This window comes from Acomys minous (assembly GCF_964271855.1).
Source record: "Acomys minous genome assembly, chromosome: 17".
NCBI classification, from domain to species: Eukaryota; Metazoa; Chordata; class Mammalia; order Rodentia; family Muridae; genus Acomys; species Acomys minous.
Window position 1 is genome coordinate 23548410 of NC_140500.1, and position 20128 is coordinate 23568537.

The 20128-nt window shown below is 40.3% G+C and overlaps 2 protein-coding genes across 3 annotated transcripts in view; both read right to left on the reverse strand.

Moving 5' to 3' along the window:
* Window positions 1–9879, reverse strand: part of LOC311588234 (murinoglobulin-2-like) — a 25749-nt gene extending 15870 nt beyond the window's left edge. The window contains exons 1-4 of the mRNA XM_084765719.1: window positions 9738–9879; window positions 8395–8578; window positions 7507–7666; window positions 7343–7395 (exon numbers count right to left, since the gene is read on the reverse strand). Coding sequence (XP_084621845.1) covers window positions 7343–7395; window positions 7507–7666; window positions 8395–8578; window positions 9738–9823 — 483 coding nt within the window. The 5' untranslated portion in view covers window positions 9824–9879. The remainder of the gene's footprint in view (window positions 1–7342; window positions 7396–7506; window positions 7667–8394; window positions 8579–9737) is intronic.
* Window positions 9880–16768: 6889 nt separating this feature from the next.
* Window positions 16769–20128, reverse strand: part of LOC311588227 (murinoglobulin-1-like) — a 212462-nt gene continuing 209102 nt past the window's right edge. Inside the window, exons 33-36 of one of the 2 annotated variants that reach the window (XM_084765705.1) lie at window positions 19330–19398; window positions 18732–18834; window positions 17418–17459; window positions 16769–17108 (exon numbers count right to left, since the gene is read on the reverse strand). In XM_084765705.1, coding sequence (XP_084621831.1) covers window positions 17086–17108; window positions 17418–17459; window positions 18732–18834; window positions 19330–19398 — 237 coding nt within the window. In that variant the 3' untranslated portion in view covers window positions 16769–17085. The remainder of the gene's footprint in view (window positions 17109–17417; window positions 17460–18731; window positions 18835–19329; window positions 19399–20128) is intronic. The other variant, XM_084765706.1, reaches the window with a different exon arrangement.

A 20128-nucleotide genomic window follows, 5' to 3' on the forward strand; every position in this document is an offset into this window, starting at 1 on the left:
ACCATGGAGACATTTTAAGTGCATGTTCTAGAATATTCAAGTCACATGAAACACTCCATTGAGAAATAGATCTGTGGAACATTATCAGTACGATTTTTCTGATCTGCTTTCAGACACATCCTGAGCTCTCACAGTGTGGAGATTACAGTATTTTACTGTTCAGATCAGGAATATTTGTAGTGTGAAATAGGGTTATTCATTTAAAATACATCCATTCACAATGTATAACTTGGGGTGGCCTGGGCAAGGCACAGGCTTCCTATTTCTTGTCTATGAACTATGAAGGGATTAGCATGTGTACTCAATATACACCTCCTGAACACAGTTCAACAGAACAAACTCTTGCCTGACTCCTACCTGAGAAATACCAAGAAAAAAAGGGCTGAATAGCTGCTCTTGTATCAGAGGAGAATTGCTGCTGAATAAGGCAAGAACTGCATGTTCAGGGGTTTTGCAGGCAACATGTTTCTGGTTGGTTAGGTGATGTCTATACAGTAAAGACAGACAGTGACAAAGTCATTTAAGTTTCTGTAGTAACTGAGGTGTCTGAAGAGGCAAACTTATTTTAGGTGAGCATAAGCTTAAAGAAGACAGACATAGCAGTGTGTGGTTGTGCAAGCCTGTAATCTCAGCACTCAGGAAAACAGAGGCAGGTGGATCTTGGTGATATTGAAGCCAGTCTAGTCTACAAAGCATGTCCAGGACATCTAAGGACATACAGAGAAACCTTGTCTGAAAAAAAGGAGAGGAAGAAGAAGAAGAAGAAGAAGAAGAAGAAGAAGAAGAAGAAGAAGAAGAAGAAGAAGAAGAAGAAAGCTTTTGCAGAGCACAATGGTTCACACCTGTAATCCTAGCACTCAAGGAGGCCGAGGCAGGTGGATCTCTGTGACTTTTAGGCCAGCCTGGTCTACAAAGCTAGTCCAAGACAGCCAAGGATACATGGAGAAACCCTGCATCAAAAACAAGCAAACAAAACCAAAAAAAGAACAAAAGGCAGCTGTTTCTAGTAGTTTATAATGGAGTAAACAGTGACTGTTCTAAGGGAATTTTAGTGATGTAGTTTCTGAAAGTACAGAAAGATGAGTCATGAAAATGGCTGATGAAAATGTGGTACACATGTACACCATGAAGTTTTATTCAACTATAAAAAATGAAATCACAAAAATTTCAGGCAAATGGATAAAACTCAAAAAAGGTACAATTGTAAGCCAGGCTCAGAAAGACAATTGCTGTATGTTCTTTCTCATATGTGGTTACTCACTCTAAATATTTAGAGTTACATGTTTAACCTGGAGTACCTGTGAAAGCAAGGAAACTAGAAGTTGGCCACTGGGGTGGGAAATCACTCAAGGAAGGGAACATGGAGTGACATAGATGTAATCAAAGCACAGGTGCACTTTGAGAGGCAGAAAGTGTAAGCAGGGATGAGTGTGTGGGATGGGAGAGATGGGAGGGGAATGTGAGAGAGACAATGAAGCCTAAGGATCTATGAAAAAGCCATGTGGACACTTACTGCTTTATAAACCAAATAAAAAAAACCTATGTTAAGACACTCATTTTAGTGTGACCTGATCCCAAGACACTAATGATGCTCCGTTTTTTGCTGATCTCTCTTTATGTGTCTTATTTCTTGACCTTAAGAACAATGCCTTCTTCTGTTTCCTGGTCTCATTCTCACCTTTAATTATAGAAGAAGAAGAAGAAGAAGAAGGAGAAGGAGAAGGAGAAGGAGAAGGAGAAGGAGAAGGAGAAGGAGAAGGAGAAGGAGAAGAAGAAGAAGAAGAAGAAGAAGAAGAAGAAGAAGAAGAAGAAGAAGAAAGTGCAAACTGCAGTTTGAATTATATAAGATCAGGATGAACCAAAAAACAAAACAAAAACAAAAACAAAAACAAAAAAGGAGGTACTTGTTGGCTAAACAGACTTTAAAAACATTGCTTAAAGCAGGATGTTTTCCTACATAGAAATTGAAATAATTCATAGGGGAGCTTGGTGAAAAACACCCTTGAACAGACTGAGAGGATATATATATATAGCCAAAAGAGGAGAGGAGGCTTTTGGGTTTGGATTCGGTTTTTGGCTGCACTTCAAGAGGCTCCTAAAGAGAAAGTTTCAAGGCTTTGGACTCCAGCTGAGACTTGAGGTTCCAGCTGCTGCTCCTGGTTCCAGTAGCAACTTTGGTGAAATTACTGGTCTTCTGAAACCCTGCTGACTACGCTGGGGACTGATACCCATAAGATTTCATTGTAGTATTCTTTAATATTCTTTTCTGATTGTTTGGGTTAGTTGGAATGTTAGTGACATAGGCTCATTTAATAAGTTCATAATAAAATATAATTGATAAGAAAATTGGGCCTACAGGTGGCACATGCTATATTACCAGAAACCAGGAGGCAGAGGCAGGTGGACCTCTGTGAACTCAAGGCCTGATTGGTCTACATAGAGACTTCCAGGCCAGCAAGAATTACATGGTGAAATCATGTCTTTAAAAAGTCAATTGACACTGCAAAGTAAGCATATTTGTGAAGTAAGAAATTTTCACAAAAGTCCAAATATGCTATCTTTTGATATCTTCCTGGAGGCTCTGGCCTATATGGCCAGCAAAGAACTGTGAGTGAAGAAGTAAGATTGTTACTATCAGAGTAAAGAACAAAAATTAGACCATGCCTGGTAGGTAGACAGATACAAAGAGATGCCACAAACAGATCATTAAAATGGAGGAATTCTGGTTCCTCCTTCACACTCCTGATCTGAGACAGAGACCTAAAAGCTCTACCTCCTAGTACTGGGGATAATATCTGCAGTGGGCTGATCTAACTTGTGCAAGGCCAAGACCAGGACAACTTTACCCTAAAGTCTTGGTCTTTGTTCAAAGTGATCAACCATATATTAGGGAAGAAAGACCTCTTAAAGATCCTTAAAGACCCCACCCAGCCTTGAGAAAGAGACAGGACTCCCAGACCCGCTCTGTAGAGGCTCTTCTCTCCCATGTGCCTGCTGTGTGTATTACCTCACCTCTAATGAAAGCCTTTCTTCCATGGCTGACTCTGATCACTGTGTTTAAGGTTTTTCCTTCCTTTTAATTCTCTAATTGGCAAAAAAATGAACCCTACACAGTAGCAGCAAGATCACTTTATATCCAACACTCAAAAGCTATTGGAATTGAAAATAAGTCATTTTGACTAATAAATTCAGGAAGAGCGATATGGGATACATAGAAAAATCTTAATTGCAGTGAAAATGAACACAACAAATTATAAATTCTATAAACTTCATTCATTGATGAAAACTATGGTTTGGGGAATAAGTCAACTAAGAAATCCAGTAGGTCTAAGAAGAACATTGTAATTAGGAAATCTATAAAAGGAAATCTAAAATAATGAGTAGACATGTGTACTAGACAGAAACATTTGTTATTAAATAGTTCACACTCTTTCTAAAATATATGTTGTTAAGAACTCAATCAAATTTCCAAGGATGATTGTAGAGCTGAAACCAGATATTAAAGTCAATATATAACATCCAGGAACAGTTGATGAAATTTTGAAGAAAGGATTAATTCATGGAAGTGAATTTACCCAAGATAAAAATGGAAGTGCTGTAACTATTACTAAACTGGGAGGTGAAAGACAGGAGGGAGAGGCAGTTTTTAATGTGCTAGCTGCTGGAGTATAAGGATTTGGTTTTCATGTGTAAAATCCACATAAAAAGCAGATGCATGTGCCTGCTGTAGTCTTAGCTGGAGAAGCACAGACAGATAGTTTTTGGGGGTCACTGCCCAGGCAGCCTAGCCTGATCATCAAACCCTAGGCCTGTGAGAGACTCTTGACTCAGAGCCCACAGTGTATGGCACTCCAAAATTCACACCCTAAGGTTGTCTTCTGGCTAGCACACACATGTGTACACACACACACACACACACACACACACACACACACACACACACACGTGCATACAAATGAACATGTAATATACAGCGACACACAAAATACTAGGAAGAGAGTCAAGGAAGCAAGTCAACACTATGGTGGTTTTAATAGGAATGCCTCCCATAGACTCATGTGTTTGAATGCTTGGCTCATAGGGAGTGCACTAATAAGGGGGTATGGGCCTGTTGGAGAGAATGTGTGACTGTGGGAGTTGGTGTTCAGGCCTATGCTCAGGCTATGTCCAGAGTGCACGCAGTCTCCTGCTGCTGGCAGATCAAGATGTAGAGCTCACATCTCCTTCTCCAGCACCATGCCTGCCTGCACCCCACCATGCTTCTTGCCATAATGATAGTGGACTAAACTCTGAAACTGTAAACCAGACCCAATGAAATGTGTTTTTAAAATTTTTTTACATATAAGAGTTGCCATGGTCATGGTGTCTTGTCACAGCATTAAAACCCTAATTAAGTTTCCTACATTGGAAACTTTACAGTGTCATAAGAGTATAGAGATAAGTAAAGTGATTAAGAGTTGACCAACAGAACCATACACACATGTATATATATTATGAAGGATGGAACTAGAAAAAGTCATCCCGAGGGAGGAAATCCAGACCCAGAAAGACAAACATGATGTGTACTCATGGTGTATATTAGCTGTAAATTAAAAGATAATTGTACTACAGTCTACATAGCCAGAGAGGCTAAGTAACAGGGAGGGCTTTAGGAGGATGCATGGATCTCCATCGTGAGAGAAAACAGTAGATTTTGCCAGTGGAATAATGGAGTGAGGGTCTCTACACAGGAGACATCAGGCAGGGGAGGGAGGAAAAGAGAAAAAGAATATGGGGAGAGATAATGGGAATAGAGGGCCACATATGGGTGATGTGGAAATCTTGTACAATGGAAACTTCCTTGAATCTATGAGGATAACCTTAGTGAGGGCTCAGAGCAATGAAGGATTTGAAGCCTAAACTGGCCATCATCTGTAACAAGGCCAGGCTCCCATTTGTGGGACTGGGGCACTAACCTTGCCACAAAACATTCAACCCAAAACCTGTCCTCCATACAAGATGTACTGAAGCAATAGTGACTCAGAGCTTGTGGGAGTTGTCAACCAATGAATAGTCTATGTTGAGGCCCAAACCATGAAAGGAAGCCTGTGTCCCATATTGCCTGGATGGTAAGGGATGAGAAGCTGGATGGCTCAGAGACCAAGGGTAGACCCAAAATAGGGCTGAAAAAAAGGGTCAATGAAATTATTTCTAATGATATTCTGCTATCCTAATAGGATTAGTACCTAGCCCAGTAATCATCAGAGAGGCTTCCTTCAGCAGCCAATGGGAACAGATATAGAAACCCAGTGTCAAACAATAAGCAGAGCTCAGGGAACCTGACAGAAGGGGGTCACTAGAGGAGTCAAGGGCACCAGGAGAATACCACCTCCTAAACATGATTCATAGGACCTCAGAGACTGAAGCGACCATAATGGAGGCTGCTGGGGGCCTGTGTGTGGCCCTCTACATACATGCTGTGGTTTTTTAGTTTGGAGATTATAAGGTACTCCTAGCAGTGGGAGTAGGTGTATATTGGACTCTTTTGCTTGCTCTTGGGACCCTTTTCCTCCTACTTGGTTGCCTTGTTCAGCCTTGATATAAGGGCCTAGTGTAATTGCATCTTGGTATACCATGTTCAGTTGATATCACTGGGTGGGCTATTCTTTTCTGAAAGGAAAAAGATGTGGAGGAGGGGGTACTTTAGGGGGAGAGACTGGGAGAAGTGGAGGGAGGGGAGGTTGCAATCTGGATGTTTTGTATAAAGGAAGAATAAATAGTAGAAAGGAGAAAAAAGATACTTGATAGAATTACACAACAGATTAGTGGGATAAATAGAATCTTTAGACTCTCCAACAGATAGCATCTAGTGTACTTTGTTATTTGTAAAGGACAAGTTAAATAAAAGTGGATTACTGCTTTCTGTAATTTTAAACTAGTTTTTAAAGAACTTTGTACAGTGTTTTGTGATAGTATTCATGCCTTACCACAACTCATACCAGACCTCCCTCCCTCCCTCCCTCTCTCTCTCTCTCTCTCTCTCTCTCTCTCTCTCTCTCTCTCTCTCTCCTTTTAATTCTGATTTGTGTTGCCCATATATTCTTGGATATATGGACTTCCACTGAAGTATGGTTGACTTACCAGGGTCTATACTCTTAAAGACAACTGACTTTCTCCCAGTAGCTGTCAGCTAACACCAGTTCCTTCAGGGTGGGCCTTCATGCATGTGCATCTCCCCTCTCCATGATAGGGGTTGGCCTGGCTTTACATTCCTTTGTTTGTGCATGCTAACACAATTGTAAGTTCATATGTGGATCTGCTATCCTGTGTTTAGAGGACTGTTTCCTTGTATTAATTCTGTCTCCTCCTGGATTCACTTCAGGGTCTTATAGTTTTTCCTTCCTTTCTGACACATTAATCTCTGGGCCTTTTAGGAGGAGAGGATGTGATTTAGATGCCCATTTAGGCTTTCACATTCTTCAGTCAAGCTGGTACTGACTGGAACAATCATCCCTACTGACTAGCTTTCTTAGAGCTGGAAGGTGCTATGCACACTGCCAGAGGAGAAAAATAATCATCAATCTCATCCAGCTGTGAACAATATCAACTGTGACAACCACTGGCCTGGCAAGATATGCCCACTCGTGTCATGGTAGCACAAAAACCACAGAAGTAACCAAGCAATTTAGGATGAAATCCACACTTGACGTCGCTATAGGGTCACAGACCTGTGGTTAGACATGTCTTGGGTCCCAGGGATAACCCATTATTATTATGCTGCTACAAGACATAGTATTAAGCCAACTGCCATTGGTTTATCTTTATACTTATAGATAAAAATGTTGCCCATCCCTCCTCAGAAAATTCTATTTATAGTAGAGAATGAATAACACAGATACCCACCATTTGTCTAGGCACAGAAGACAAGTGACTGTAAAATGCAATTTTATTCTTAAAAGGTTCATTTAGAGAAGGAGCCAAATGTTAAATACTAAATTTAAAAATAAGAGAGATGATGTAATAAATGCCCTGATTAGGCTTAAAATGGTTTTCTTAAGGATGGTACAAATTAATATAAACTACAAAAGGAATGACTGAAGTACATGATCAAACTAAAAGATTCTGTACAGTAAAAGCCTCCATGAAGTATAAAGAAAACCCTGGGACAGTTAACCAATAATAGACTGTAAAATAAGGTTCTTCACACATAAAGAAGTCACAGAATGGCAAGTGGCATAAATAGGAAAAAGAGCAGAACAGAAAACAAGACCAATTCATACCTTAGCAAGGGGCTGGAAATGAGATTATTGCAGTAACATTTCATCTTGGTGAACCCACCAATGCCCACAAGTAAAAGACTCACCAATGTACTCAGGGGGCGAAGATTTTTATCCATAGAGATAACTCGAAATTTGACTGGGAAAAAAGAGAGGGAGAATGTTCTAGTGAGGTCCAGAGACCTAGGCCTTCTCTGTGCCATGTTCAGTATGGCATATTAATTTCTTTGCCCAGCATGGAGCTTCATACCTGTCTGTCCTGGCTTGTACATAGGTTTGTCTGTCTGGATAAAGGCAACATTTTCTTTGTTCTTCACCAGCACCATCATCGTTGTGTTGAATTCATGATTATGTCTTTGTATGCCAAAAAAGAGTGGCACAGTCCCATCATAAAGGGAAGCCCCAGGGAGCTGTGAATGAGAAGAAAACAAGACCCTTCATTGTCAGACCCTATGCAGTTCTTAGATTTCCTGTTTCACTTCATCCCCTTCCACATCACAGGAAGGCGATGAAGGTGGGAGGGTCCATTAGTTTCTGTTTCAGTATTATGTGGAAGGGAAAAATGTCAGAAAAAAGGTATAAAAAAGAAAATTCATTTTATGTGTGCCTCAATGTAAGCAACAAAACCACAGTATTTTTAGGGGTAAATATAATCTTGATTATTGAAAATTAGCTCTAACTCTGAAACTGAGGTAGAGGGAAAGACAATATATTAGTTGTGGTAGGCATTATGAGATAATATATTAAGGGTGGTAAGAATGATGTCTTGAAGATAGGTCCTGAAGAAGCCAAGCAATTACTTGGGGTATCAATTACACATAGGAGATGTGGTCCCTATTAGCTGGAAAGCTACTTGAAAGTTTGTAATTCCCCAGCAGAAAGCACTATGAGCTGCCAAACCCCTCCTTCCTCTGGGTAGTAGGATTTTTGAGGGAATTGTCTCTTCCCATTATGGATTGGGAAAACCTATGATATTTTTTGTCAGGTACATATTCTAAATTCCTATTGTCTTGAAGTCACAGACATGCTTTTAGATTCATATTCTTTTTAGAAATATGAATGTATATCTTATATACATATTCACACAAACATGCACATGAATATATAAAACAAATTGAAACAGATATCTAGTACTCACAGTGAAAGAAACACAGTGGAACATGTCCTTGTCAACCACAAGCCCATTGAAGAGGTTTGTGCTTCCCTGGTTAGACTGAAGGAAGGCTCTTACAGTCACCGTATCATTCACATGGAAGAAATGGAGGCAGATTTTCTCAGGGGTCTCAATGTGGAGTTGGAAAGGGACCAGCATCATATACTTCCTGGAAAGGAAGGAGTCAGGCCAACTGACAATAGATTTCATTGTACACAAGTGCAGTTTCATCACAATAATCTTTGTCATCCATGTCTCTACTGCCTGAGATGGCAGGTTGATAGCATGACAGTAGAGTGGCAGGAGGGTTATTAATTTTTGTAGTGGTCACAAGGCAGCTTCAGCAGTGGTATCCACCAAGTCAGGTTTTAATGACATGTAGTGCCTTCACCAAACAGCCAATTCTTGATGGGTTTTATTTTCTTTTAATGATAATAAATGAAGATTAATTATTCTTTTCAAAAAATCATCAGGATTATTTTTCTTTACCATTTTTAATTCTTGAAAAATAACTCAGTACCATGTTTTTATTTTTTGGGTGCTTTCTAACCTAAGACTTATAATGTGACTGTGAAATTCAGAATTGCATAATTTACCCATGTTGCACTTGAGCAAGTGCCAAAGGCTATTTGTAAGATTACTCTCTATCTTTTCCTGGCACTAGAGATTTTGTTTCTAACTAGCAAAAAAATCAAACCCATCATTGTGATATCACACTATGCAAAAATATCACCAGATTGATTTCAATTTTACCACTGTACATATATTTTTCTAATCACAAAAAAACAAAAAAGTCACGCAACAATGTAATTTTAATAATGTAGATATTTTAGACATCAAATAGCAAGTTTTATACAAGGTCTTTGATCCTAACAAGTCTTATTTTAGCACACAAACATACATAGGGTTCTAATGTGCCTGAAATCCTATCTGTTCCATGGTTAAACTATAGGATGCAGATGTCCAACCCAGAGTTCCAATAACTTAAATGTTTAATTTGAAAGTGGTTAACCAGTTTCAACACGTAAGAATGTTTCTCATCACTGGGATTTTAGATACTACTGGTATGTAAGAGGAATGCTATTCTAAATCATCACACCTCAGTGTAGTAACACTGATTGCTTTAAAGATGGAAAGGAAAAGATTATGTTGAATCAAGTAGTGCTAAAGTTGGAAAACATATATACAATAATTATTTGTTAAGTAAAAAGCAAAAAAAAAAAATTAGCAAAGTTTGCAGGATAAGGGACCATAAAAGGAGATGAGTGGTTTATTTTTGTTGTTGTTGGAGCAGGAGCTCTATGGAAGAGGGCCTATGTGGTACTTACAGATCTCCATAGGTTGAAGAAAGAGAAGGCAGGAAGGCAAGAAGAATTGAAATGAGACATGGCAGAGCCTGTCTGTTCTTCCACATGGTGTAGGAAGAAAGGACAAGAGGACAGGGCTTCTGTGTCCTCTACTTTAACACTGTTTCCAGAGTATTTATGAGTGCTCTGTATAAACAGAAACCTCCACCCAAGGTGTCCAAATAGAAAAGTGGACTTTGTTTTGCAAGAGTTCCCTGTTAGTGTTACTGTGTTCAGTGGTGGCCTCAGTACAACTCAAATAGGTTACAACAGCCTCAGGAAAGGTGCCAGATTTTGGGTGGTGTTGGTAAATGGTCAAGGCCATGGAAACCCATACCACACAGAGAATCTGCTTAGTCTGCATTAGAACAGACTTTCTCAGTCTTAATGACCAGGAAATCTTTGTAGTAGATGGCTGTGCTAGGATCGTGTGACATTTATAAACTCACTGCTTCTACTCACCTAGAATCTAGCAGCATTCTCTGGGATGTGATGTCTCCATTCCTCTCGTTCCTCATTTGAGAGTAACTAGAGTAGTCGAGGCTGGAATTTTTCAGATTTCCTGTCTCTGATCATTCAAGCATATATTCTTCTTGGTCTCATGTGTAAAAAGGGGGAATTGTGGCTACTGTGAAAGAGAAAACTCTCACCTCTTATAAGTCACTATGTCTAAAGCTTCTGGGTTAGGACAGGAGTCCACACATCTCATGTAGAGGCACACTATTGAAGTCTTATCGCTATTACAAATGTAATCTGTGCAACTAAAGGTGGCTGCTTCAAATGCTGAGGTGAGTAAGATTTGGGCTGCAACTCAGTTCCTTTGTAAGGACATTAAAGTATGAGTTGGGAAGCACATCAGTATTTTCTACTCTAGATTATAGGGATGTTTATTTTTGTAAAGATCCTTTGACATTGGCTTGATAAGAAGGTGTAGTATAAAATAAATCAATTATATTCTTGAGGAATTAAGTAAAAAGAAAGAATATACTAGAAGGGCATGTAGGATAAGCATGCCAACAATAAAAAAAAGACACAAAGCTTCTGTATTTCACTGACTGGCCTCTGAACCCTAGTTAATCATTAATAGGAAGCCTTACTGACTTTTGAACTGGCCCATTTTCTCCAAATTCCGTGGAAAAAATAATTACACTTCTTCATCTCAACTCCCCACTTTTCATTTTTTAAATTATATTTTGATCATGACAATGAATGGCCTCAAATTCCTGTAGCCTGATGGTAGAAGTGATAGAGATAGAAACGTGAACGGGTTCTAACACCACAGGATAATGTCAAATGACTAGACCTGCCATCCAAGATGGTGCATAACACAGGCTCTGAACTCACAGAGAGCTTCTTGTTAGGAAACAGACATGCTTCACTGGCCTACTTGAAGTTTTCCAGTAGAAAGAAAAAGCAGGGTACAGAACTGAGACTTGAGAAATCATATGGAAAAGTCTCTAGAGACCAGAGAAACACTGGCATTTCTAAAATGGAAGAACATCCTTGGAATAACGATGCTAAGGTAAGCCCAAGCTTAACTCTAAGAGGGCTCAGGGAGAACAAAAGCTTGGATTAGAACCTTAAATAATTTAAATAATGAAACGATATAAAGAAAAAACATGCTGTTTATGACAATAGCTTACTAAGAGAATGGCCAAAGACCGAGAAACCCTAATCTATGGCTGGTGCACTTATCTAGGTATGCTGTGATGGTGTCCAAACTTAAAGACTAGGAGTTAGACCAACTCCCTGGTAGGCAGACAGATTTGGAGAGGGATTCCAGCTAGGTAAAAAAAAGGTGGTGAACCTGCAAGATAACTGCCAACTTTCTTAATATGCTGGGTAGGAATCACCCCCATAGCCTTATATATTTGAGTGCTTGGTCACCAGGGAGTGGAACTGTTTGAAAGGATTAGAAGGGTTAGGAAGTGTGACCTTGTTAGAGGAAGTACAAGCCCCTCTGGTCACCCAGGATGTATCGCTCAGCTCCTTTTCAATACCATGTCTACATGCATATGGTCATATTCTATACCATGATAACAATGGACTAAGCCTCTAAAACTGCAAGTAAGCTACCAATTAAATGCTTTCTTTTATAAGAGTTGTCTTGGTCATGGTATCTCTTTATTGCAACAGAACCATGATTAAGATGGAAGTTGGTACCAGGGACTGAGGTGCTGTTGGAACAGGCCAGACTATGTTGCTAGTTGACAGAATGTGAACTTTGGTACTTTGGACTAAGAAAGTAGTTGAACATTTTAAGCAGTGATCACTGAGCCATCCCAGGAACATAGACAGAGATGCTGAAGGCAATGTAAATTATAACAGCCCAGCTCAAGAAGTTTCAGAAGGGAAGTAAGTGGACTAGAGACCATGTTAGCATCTGGGTGATCTGCTGAAGAAAGACCCCAAGGCAGTATGCAAAAGCAAAGAACATTTTTATTCAGGCATGCTGGGATCACCTCTCTCCTCTAGAGGGCAAAGTCAAAATGAGCACATAGGCTCAACTTATAGACAGAGAGATTTGTGACAAACTTTAATTGTTTGGTCAGAACAGAGTCAGAGTATATGAGGGGATTCAGGATTGGCTGCCTTTTTGGTTACTGGGGACTTTCTGAGTCATTGGCTTAATGGCTCTTTCTCAGGAACTGGCCTTTAATTAGACTGGATAGGGACAGCTGTATTCTTTACCAAAGGCCATGAAGTAGTAAGAACATAGTGTTTGGTATTTTGACTTAAAGGCTGGTTAGCCGCCCATGAGTTGTCCATGATTTGTAGTTTTTCCAGGAGTCATTAGAAACTTGACCTAGTTAGTCAGAGTGACAACATGAAGCCTGTCATGGAGTTGGTCTAGTCAAGCAAATTGGGGTCTTTGTGGGCTCTGGGGTCCCTGAGGGAGGGTCTCTTCAACCATTGTTTCAATATTCTGGAAAATAATACAGCTGTTTTACACCCTTGTCCTAAAATCTACCTGAGGCTAAATTGAAAAGTTTTTGTTCAATGTCTTTGGAAGAGGAGACTTCAAGACAGTCAAGTATTGACTTTGTTATATGGTTACTAATGGGTACTCTTATGCAGATCTATCATGAAAAGGAGCAAACTAGACAAAGAGAAATATACAAAATGTACATTTTTAGGAGAGAAGGAGTACCAGGAAATATAATGGAACTAAGTCCAGTGATCAAATAGATAAAAAAGTTTAAAGAAAAGCCTGATGTTGAATGGTATAAGGAGAGTAGTGACCTCAGGGCAAGACCCCACCAAAGTAAGCTTCCAGCTTGTGAAAAGAAATTAAAGAAGACCCTAAGTAGTGCTAGAAACCATTAACAGCAGAAAGCTGATGCAAATATGATTGAAAGAGGAGGTCATAGTCCAGCTCCATCAAGGAGCATAATTTGAAAGCAGTAGTCACATGGGTCTGTCTATAGAGTCAAGGATACAAGCGAAGGAGTTATGGAATTTACCTTCATAGCTAAGGAGAGCTATTAAAGCCAGGTGTGTGTGTGTGTGTGTGTGTGTGTGTGTGTGTGTGCGTGCATGTGTGTGTGTGTCAGGAGTGAGTCCCTATGGAAGCCTAGATAGGCCTTTGTATGAAGCTCTGAAGGTAAAACCTGAATTTCTTTCAAGACATCTATGAAATTCAAATGCACTGGGAGAAGATCACAGACATGAGTCAAGTTATCATTAAGTGAGTTTATTATTTACTGCTAGCAGGCCAACAGCGTTAAATCTAAAACAAAGATGTGCTATGTAGAACCAGCTGGAGAAAAGCTTTTGTTTTGTTTTTGTTTTAAGGCACCACAATTATCTCATTTGTGTGAAATGTGAAACCAAGTGAGAAACTGTTTCTATTCCTCTCAGCTGTGAGGCACTGTCTCTCTACCCCTGTATACACTGGCAAAGGATGTATCTCACTCCCTGACACACAGTGATAAGTGGGTTTTAAAAAGCCAAAGCAATTGGTTAATTATCTCATATCAGCTTTACAAGTTTAGGGAGTGGGGCAAATTGTCAGAGTTTCTGTGACCTCATCTTTTAGGAAATGAGAATGGGTTCCCAGCACAAAATGGAGTTTTCCTTTGTCATCACAAACTAAGAGGTTGGAGATTCTAGAATAGTGTGATACCTGCCAAGGAGCACTGCTGAGCTGGTGTGGAACCAGCCCAAGAGGGAGAAGTGAGTAGAATTCAGTAAAGCTGAAAGGAGTTAGAGTCCTGAAGAGCCCTTTGACATCAGACATGGAGATGCGGAGTTTGGAGATGCAGAGTTGGCCTTGCTTGTTTTGGTCCTGCTTTGGTCCCGTATTTCCTCACCATTCTCCCTTTTCTACCATTTGGAATGGTATTGGATATTTTGTGCCATTGCATGTTGGAAGTATATGATCTTTTAAAATTTTATTTTGCAGGATAACAGATAAGCGGTTGTTATAAGTCTCAGAAGAGACTTAGAACTTTTCAGTGATGTTGTGACTGTGGTAGACTATGGGGACTTCTGAAATTGCACTGAGTGCATTTTTTTGCATCATAATACAGCTACAAACCTATGGGGGACAGGGTGTGGAATGTGGTGGTTTGTATAAGAATGGCCTCTATAGACCAATGTCTTTGAGCAATTAATCACCAGGCACTACTTGGAAAGATAAAAAGGGTTAAGAGTTGTGGCTTTGTGGAGAAAGTGTGTTACTGGCTGGGTGGAGGTGTTCAAAACCCATGAAAGGCCCTGTCTTCCTCTCCTCTCCTCTCCTCTCCTCTCCTCTCCTCTCCTCTCCTCTCCTCTCCTCTCCTCTTCTTCTCTTCTCTTCTCTTCTCTTCTCTTCTCTTCTCTTCTCTTCTCTTCTCTTCTCTTCTCCTCCCTCCCCCTCCTCTCTCTCTCTCTCTCTCTCTCTCTCTCTCTCTCTCTCTCTCTCTCTCTCTCACACACACACACACACACACACACACTCACACACATACATGCACACTTAAGCAAACAATTCAGAAGGCATCAACATGTGGCACTCCAGTCATTTCCATGCACAGATGAATGTCTGGTCAGCTCATCTTTCTGCATGTGGTAATCTTTTATTGCTGCACTTGGGGGAACCTAAAGGATCCAGCTACAAGAGCATGGGCAAACAAGGAACACAGTAAATACAAACAACATAAAGGAAATGAGACATGTACATGGCATTGTTCATATGTCTCTCATAATTGTATTTATTCTTTAAAATTCAATTAACCTGAACCTAACCTAATTTGAATGTTTTCCCATTCCTAATTCTACTTTAAAATAAGATGATTGTCCATCCTATCTCTTACCTAAATGGAGTCCAAAACCAAAACAAAGCAAAACAACAACAAAAACAAATAAGAATCTGGCCTAATATTCTGAAAAGTTCCATTGTTAAAATCTCTTAGGAAGGCTGGAGAGATAGCTCAGAGGTGAAGAGCACTGGTTGCTCTTCTAGAGGTCCTGAGTTCAATTCCCAGCAACCACATGGTGGCTCATGACCATCTATAAGAGATCTGGTGCCCTCTTCTGTCAGGCAAGCACACATGCAGACAGAACACTATACATAATAAATAAATCTTTTAAAAAAATCTCTTAGGAGACTTCCATTTTGTTTTAGAACTTATTATAGTGGCCCAAACAATGTTGGCTTTCCCAAAAGATTAAATAAAAATGTGGTAAGAAAGTAGAATATTTTTGTAACTAGTCTTCCAAAGTTTCCACGAGACAGGTCTGTCCTAATCTTCCCACCACAGCTCAGGTCTCCATTTGTTGCCATCCTAAACAGCATAGATAAATTAAGACCCTTGATAAATAAGGCTGAACTCATAGCCCCAGCATCACAGTGGCATAAATAAGCACTGCTGTCATCTTCTGCTGGGACAACCTTTTATTTACAAGAGCACACATCTGCCACCATCAACTCAGACAGGGAACACTTCATTTTGATTGATTGGTTGTCCCTGATGTTTTAGTCTCTGTGCTGTGGGATCACAGAGGCAACACTGCAGAGCAGAGCAAAGCAAAGGTAAGTTAAGTTATTCCCTCAGGGTCATGAAAGAAACCACCAGTAAGCCAGTGATTATGAGCCAGGTCCCACTAGGCCTGTGAGGACACCAACCAATTCTTAAAATTTCCATCCTTTCCATCAGGAACTGAGGCCTTTACACCTTGGCCTTTCTGCTAAAGGCTGGGCCCTCAACCTGTAGTGCTACTGGGAGGTGGGAGGACTATTAAAATGGGCTGACCAATGGGAGAAAGAGAGGTCACTGAGGGAAACATGAGACTCTGCCCTTTTCTTTCTCTTGAATAATAGACTAATGATTAGGGTTTGAATCTCAAACGTCCCCAATATGCTTATGTGTGCAAAAATCAGGCCGTCTGTTGGCCATTCCCAGGTCAAGGGGCTCATTGTGGTGGGGAAAACAGTAGTTAGGGATGCAAAACTTGTGAAATGGATTCCTCATACTCCATGACTCAAGAATCAGACAGAACTTGGCTGGGCTTGAATCCTCAAGCTTCACCCCTACTGCCTGCCGTATTCCAAAGATTTTGCAGCTTTGCAGAACAACATCAGCTTGGGACAACAAATTGCTCAAACACCTGAGTCAGTCATGGACATTTTGCCTTCAAACCACAACGAACTTCAGTCAGCCAGGATAACTATTTTCCTGGCACTAAAGGTCTATGTTCCTCTGTAAGACGTGTTTCTACCTGGATGCATTACCTCTTGCTTCCCCACCCCTGCCCCTGTGTTAGAAATCAAATCCACAGATTTGAAAGTGGTCAAGCATTTTACATTAAGCTACAGTATCTGTCTTTTGATTGTCTGAGACAGGGTCTTGTTATGATGCCCAGGCTTAACTAGAACTCACTGAGTAGCCCAGGTTGGTCTTGAATTTGCAACTCTCTTGACTCATCCTCCAGAAATGCTCTGAATGCAGGCCAGAATCACCACTTTTTTACTTGTGCTGTAGCCTTGTTTCACTAAGACACCCATCATGGTCTTCGTTATGGAGGTAAGGTTGCCGCTGTGTTGCCCTTCATGTTCTGAGGTCTCTATTATTAAAGCAGTTGTAAAGTGTTCACATTATTACAGTGTTCTTCTGTTTGAATGTTACCTTTTTTTCACTGCAAATGTGGTGTATAGTGTAAGGTACTGATTGAACAAGGAGTAAATTTGGATCAAAGGAAGAAAGAATCAAAGGTAGAGATTCTCTTGAACTTTGTATTTATTTACCAACTTGCTCAGTATTTGTATTGGCAAGACAAAGAAAAATGATTATCTTGAAGGTTCCTGGGTTTGAGGATTCTAGCAATGCCTTCTCGACAGATACTAGCTTCAAGCATTTTGTTTCTCTGTGTCTGTGGAGAGAAGAAAACAACACACAGGATGAATAGGATGTAACTGGGTGCTGACAGCAGGGTTTTCTGTAGGGAAGCTAACTGGTGTGGGGAAGAATGAGATTCATCAGATTTTCTATTTAAGCTACAATACACTTTGATAAGGAAGGCAGGGGGGGTCTTCCAGGGTCAGTACGTTGATCCAAGGCTGTATATCTTTGTGATTTCACACACGGAGAGGTGTCTAAGCTAACCTAACAAAAGTTCTGGGTAGTTTTATAGGGAAGGAAACCAGAAGGAGGCTTGTGGCCTGGAGTGATAGGGGCTCACCTGTGCTGCAGGGGGTGCTGTATTCAGCAAAAGCCACTTCATCTGGAAAACAAGAGAGAAAACCTTGAGAATGAGAGTTTTCATGAGAGAAGACAGTTGATGTGTTAAGGACTGACCACTTTTCTTAATCAGGACTTGGATGATGGCTGAAAAGTTGTCTCACGATCTGGAGAGATCAGATAAACCAAATCAAAGAATTTTTCCTCTCTTAAAATTACCAGTTGATACCTTTATCCTGGGCCAGCAAGATGGCTCAGTGGGGGAAGGTGCTTGCGCCATGCCTGATGACCATAATGAGTTTGCTCTGCAGGATCAATGTGGCAGAAAGAGAGATCCCATTTCTCCAAATTGCCCTCTGACCTCCAAAGGCACCCTGGCATGCCTGCCTCCCATGGAGTAAATAAACAAACATGTAATAACAGCAGAATCATTTACCCTGCGGGAAAAATCAGAGTGTGCTCATCCTACAGTGTATGAGTAGAGGATTAGCAGCTATCCTTGTCGAGTTGTAGCCTTTCTGAACCCTTTCTATATTTCTGATTCATATATATGTAGAGAGAGTTTTTGATTTTCAAGACATAGCTTGTCTGTCTGTAGCCCTGGCTGTTGCTGTGTAGTCCCCACTGGTCTTCAACTCACAGAGATTCACCTGCCTCTGCCTCCTGAGTGCTGGGATTGAAAGTGTGCACCACCACCAGGGGGCCTTTCAATGTATCTTGAGTTCTTCTAATCTGATACATTTGACACATACCTTTTCACTTAATAGAATGTTCACCCACCACCACCCTGCATTTACTTCTCTGGCTCTGGCTTTGTTCTCTTTCTTTTGTCATCAATGACTACTCAGGCTACAATTCTCGCTCATCTTTTTATTCCTACTATAATTATTTGTATAATTCTTCACATTTGCATCACTATATTCGTAAGACTACTTGTGTGTCTTTCAATCTATAAACCCTTCTTTGTAACATGCTTGGTCCCTTTGGTTATTTGGACATGTTTGGTCCTTGTTTGGACAAACAGGAAGTGGGAATAAGTCATCAGTAAGTGAATAAATTGAAATATTCTAAGTGTTTCTCACACTCATATTCTCTTATTGAGAGCTGACTTGGCCAGTCTGGCCTAATTAATATGTCACTGTCTCAAAAACAATTGTTTTTAATCATGAGTGTGATGGTATATGTCTGTAACATCAGCATTTGCGGGGCTGAGCCAGGAGGATTGGGAGACTGGGGCCAGCCTGCGCTGCATAAAGAGAAACTGTCAGAAAAATCAGAAGGGCTGCTTTAGGGCCCTTCATAATCTCCTGCTCACCTGTCTCATAATAGTCATAGACTTTCACAATGGCAGGCTGCAGGTTCCTTACTGGGATGTCTTGTTGAACGATGAAGGAGAAGGCCAGTGTCTGATTGGTCACCTGGAAAAGAGAACAATGATCCAGAATCACAGAGGTGGCCACTAGTTGTCTTCAGCGTGACTCAGTCCATGGTATTTGAAAGACAGTTATGCATAGGCTAATAGCATGTAACCTCAGAGTCACTGTGTCCATAAATGCCCACATATGTGGATGGCGATATGGCTTTTAGAGTAGTGACCTGAGGAACTGAAGTAGAGGCTCCTGGGAGTCTATACTGGAGGAGCCAGAAGAGGACATGTGACCCCCTGGATCTAGGGTTACAAGGTTTGTGAGTTGCTATCGGTTCTGAGAACTGAACTCTGGCCTTCTGCAAGAGCAGTGAGTGCTCTTAACCACTGAGCCAAAGAAAAATAATATCCAGTGTGAACAGAGGGAAGGTGCCTCTCCAAAGACTTCCTTTAGAATCACTTTGCTCCTGCTATGTGCTTCCCTCATAGACTCACCAAGGAAGACTGGCCGCCTAGGCATGTCTAGGAAGGCAGGAAGGCATCTTACCTGATCCACGTATAACAAGACATTGTTGTTGCTCATTTCTGTTCTGCTCACCTGCCCTGATTTCTCAAGCTGAAAATGAGAGAAAACATTTGTGTTACTGAAAAAAGCAAAGTCCTCAGGGGTGAAAGAGGAAAAAGAACTGTGAGATTGAAGGTGATGAGAAGGAGATGTCACCAAATCCATTTAAATGAATTGGGGAAAAACCTTTTCCAATAAGAATGAAAATATGGGGCTACAGAGATTGCTCAGAGGTTAAGGGCACTGTCTGCTCTTCCAAAGGCTCTGAGTTCAATTCCTAGCAACCACATGGTGGCTCACAACCATCTGTAATGAGATCTGGTGCCCTCCTCTGGCACACATGTATGCAGAACACTGTATAAATAAATAATAAATAAATAATGTTTTTAAAAAAGAATGAAAATATGCTTAGAAAACTGTGAATGCCACTCTACTAAAGACCTGACTGAATATGATATGACTTAGTGAAAGGTTTTTTTTGTTTTATTTTGTTTTGTTTTGCTTCAATAATTTTTTTATTGCCAAGCTAAAAATATGTTAAATCCACTTCGGTTTATCCCACATGTAATTTCATGTACTAATATTGTCAAGAATTATTAATTCACATTTAGAGCAGATGCAATAATAATGTGCAACTGGACATCTCTTCTGACACTGCATACAATGAATACAAATCAAAATACAGCATATGCCTTTATAAAATACAATACCAAATTATTATTTCAGTGAAAATTATATTAAAACATTAATGTTTTATTCCTGTAGTGACACTGTCAGGTGA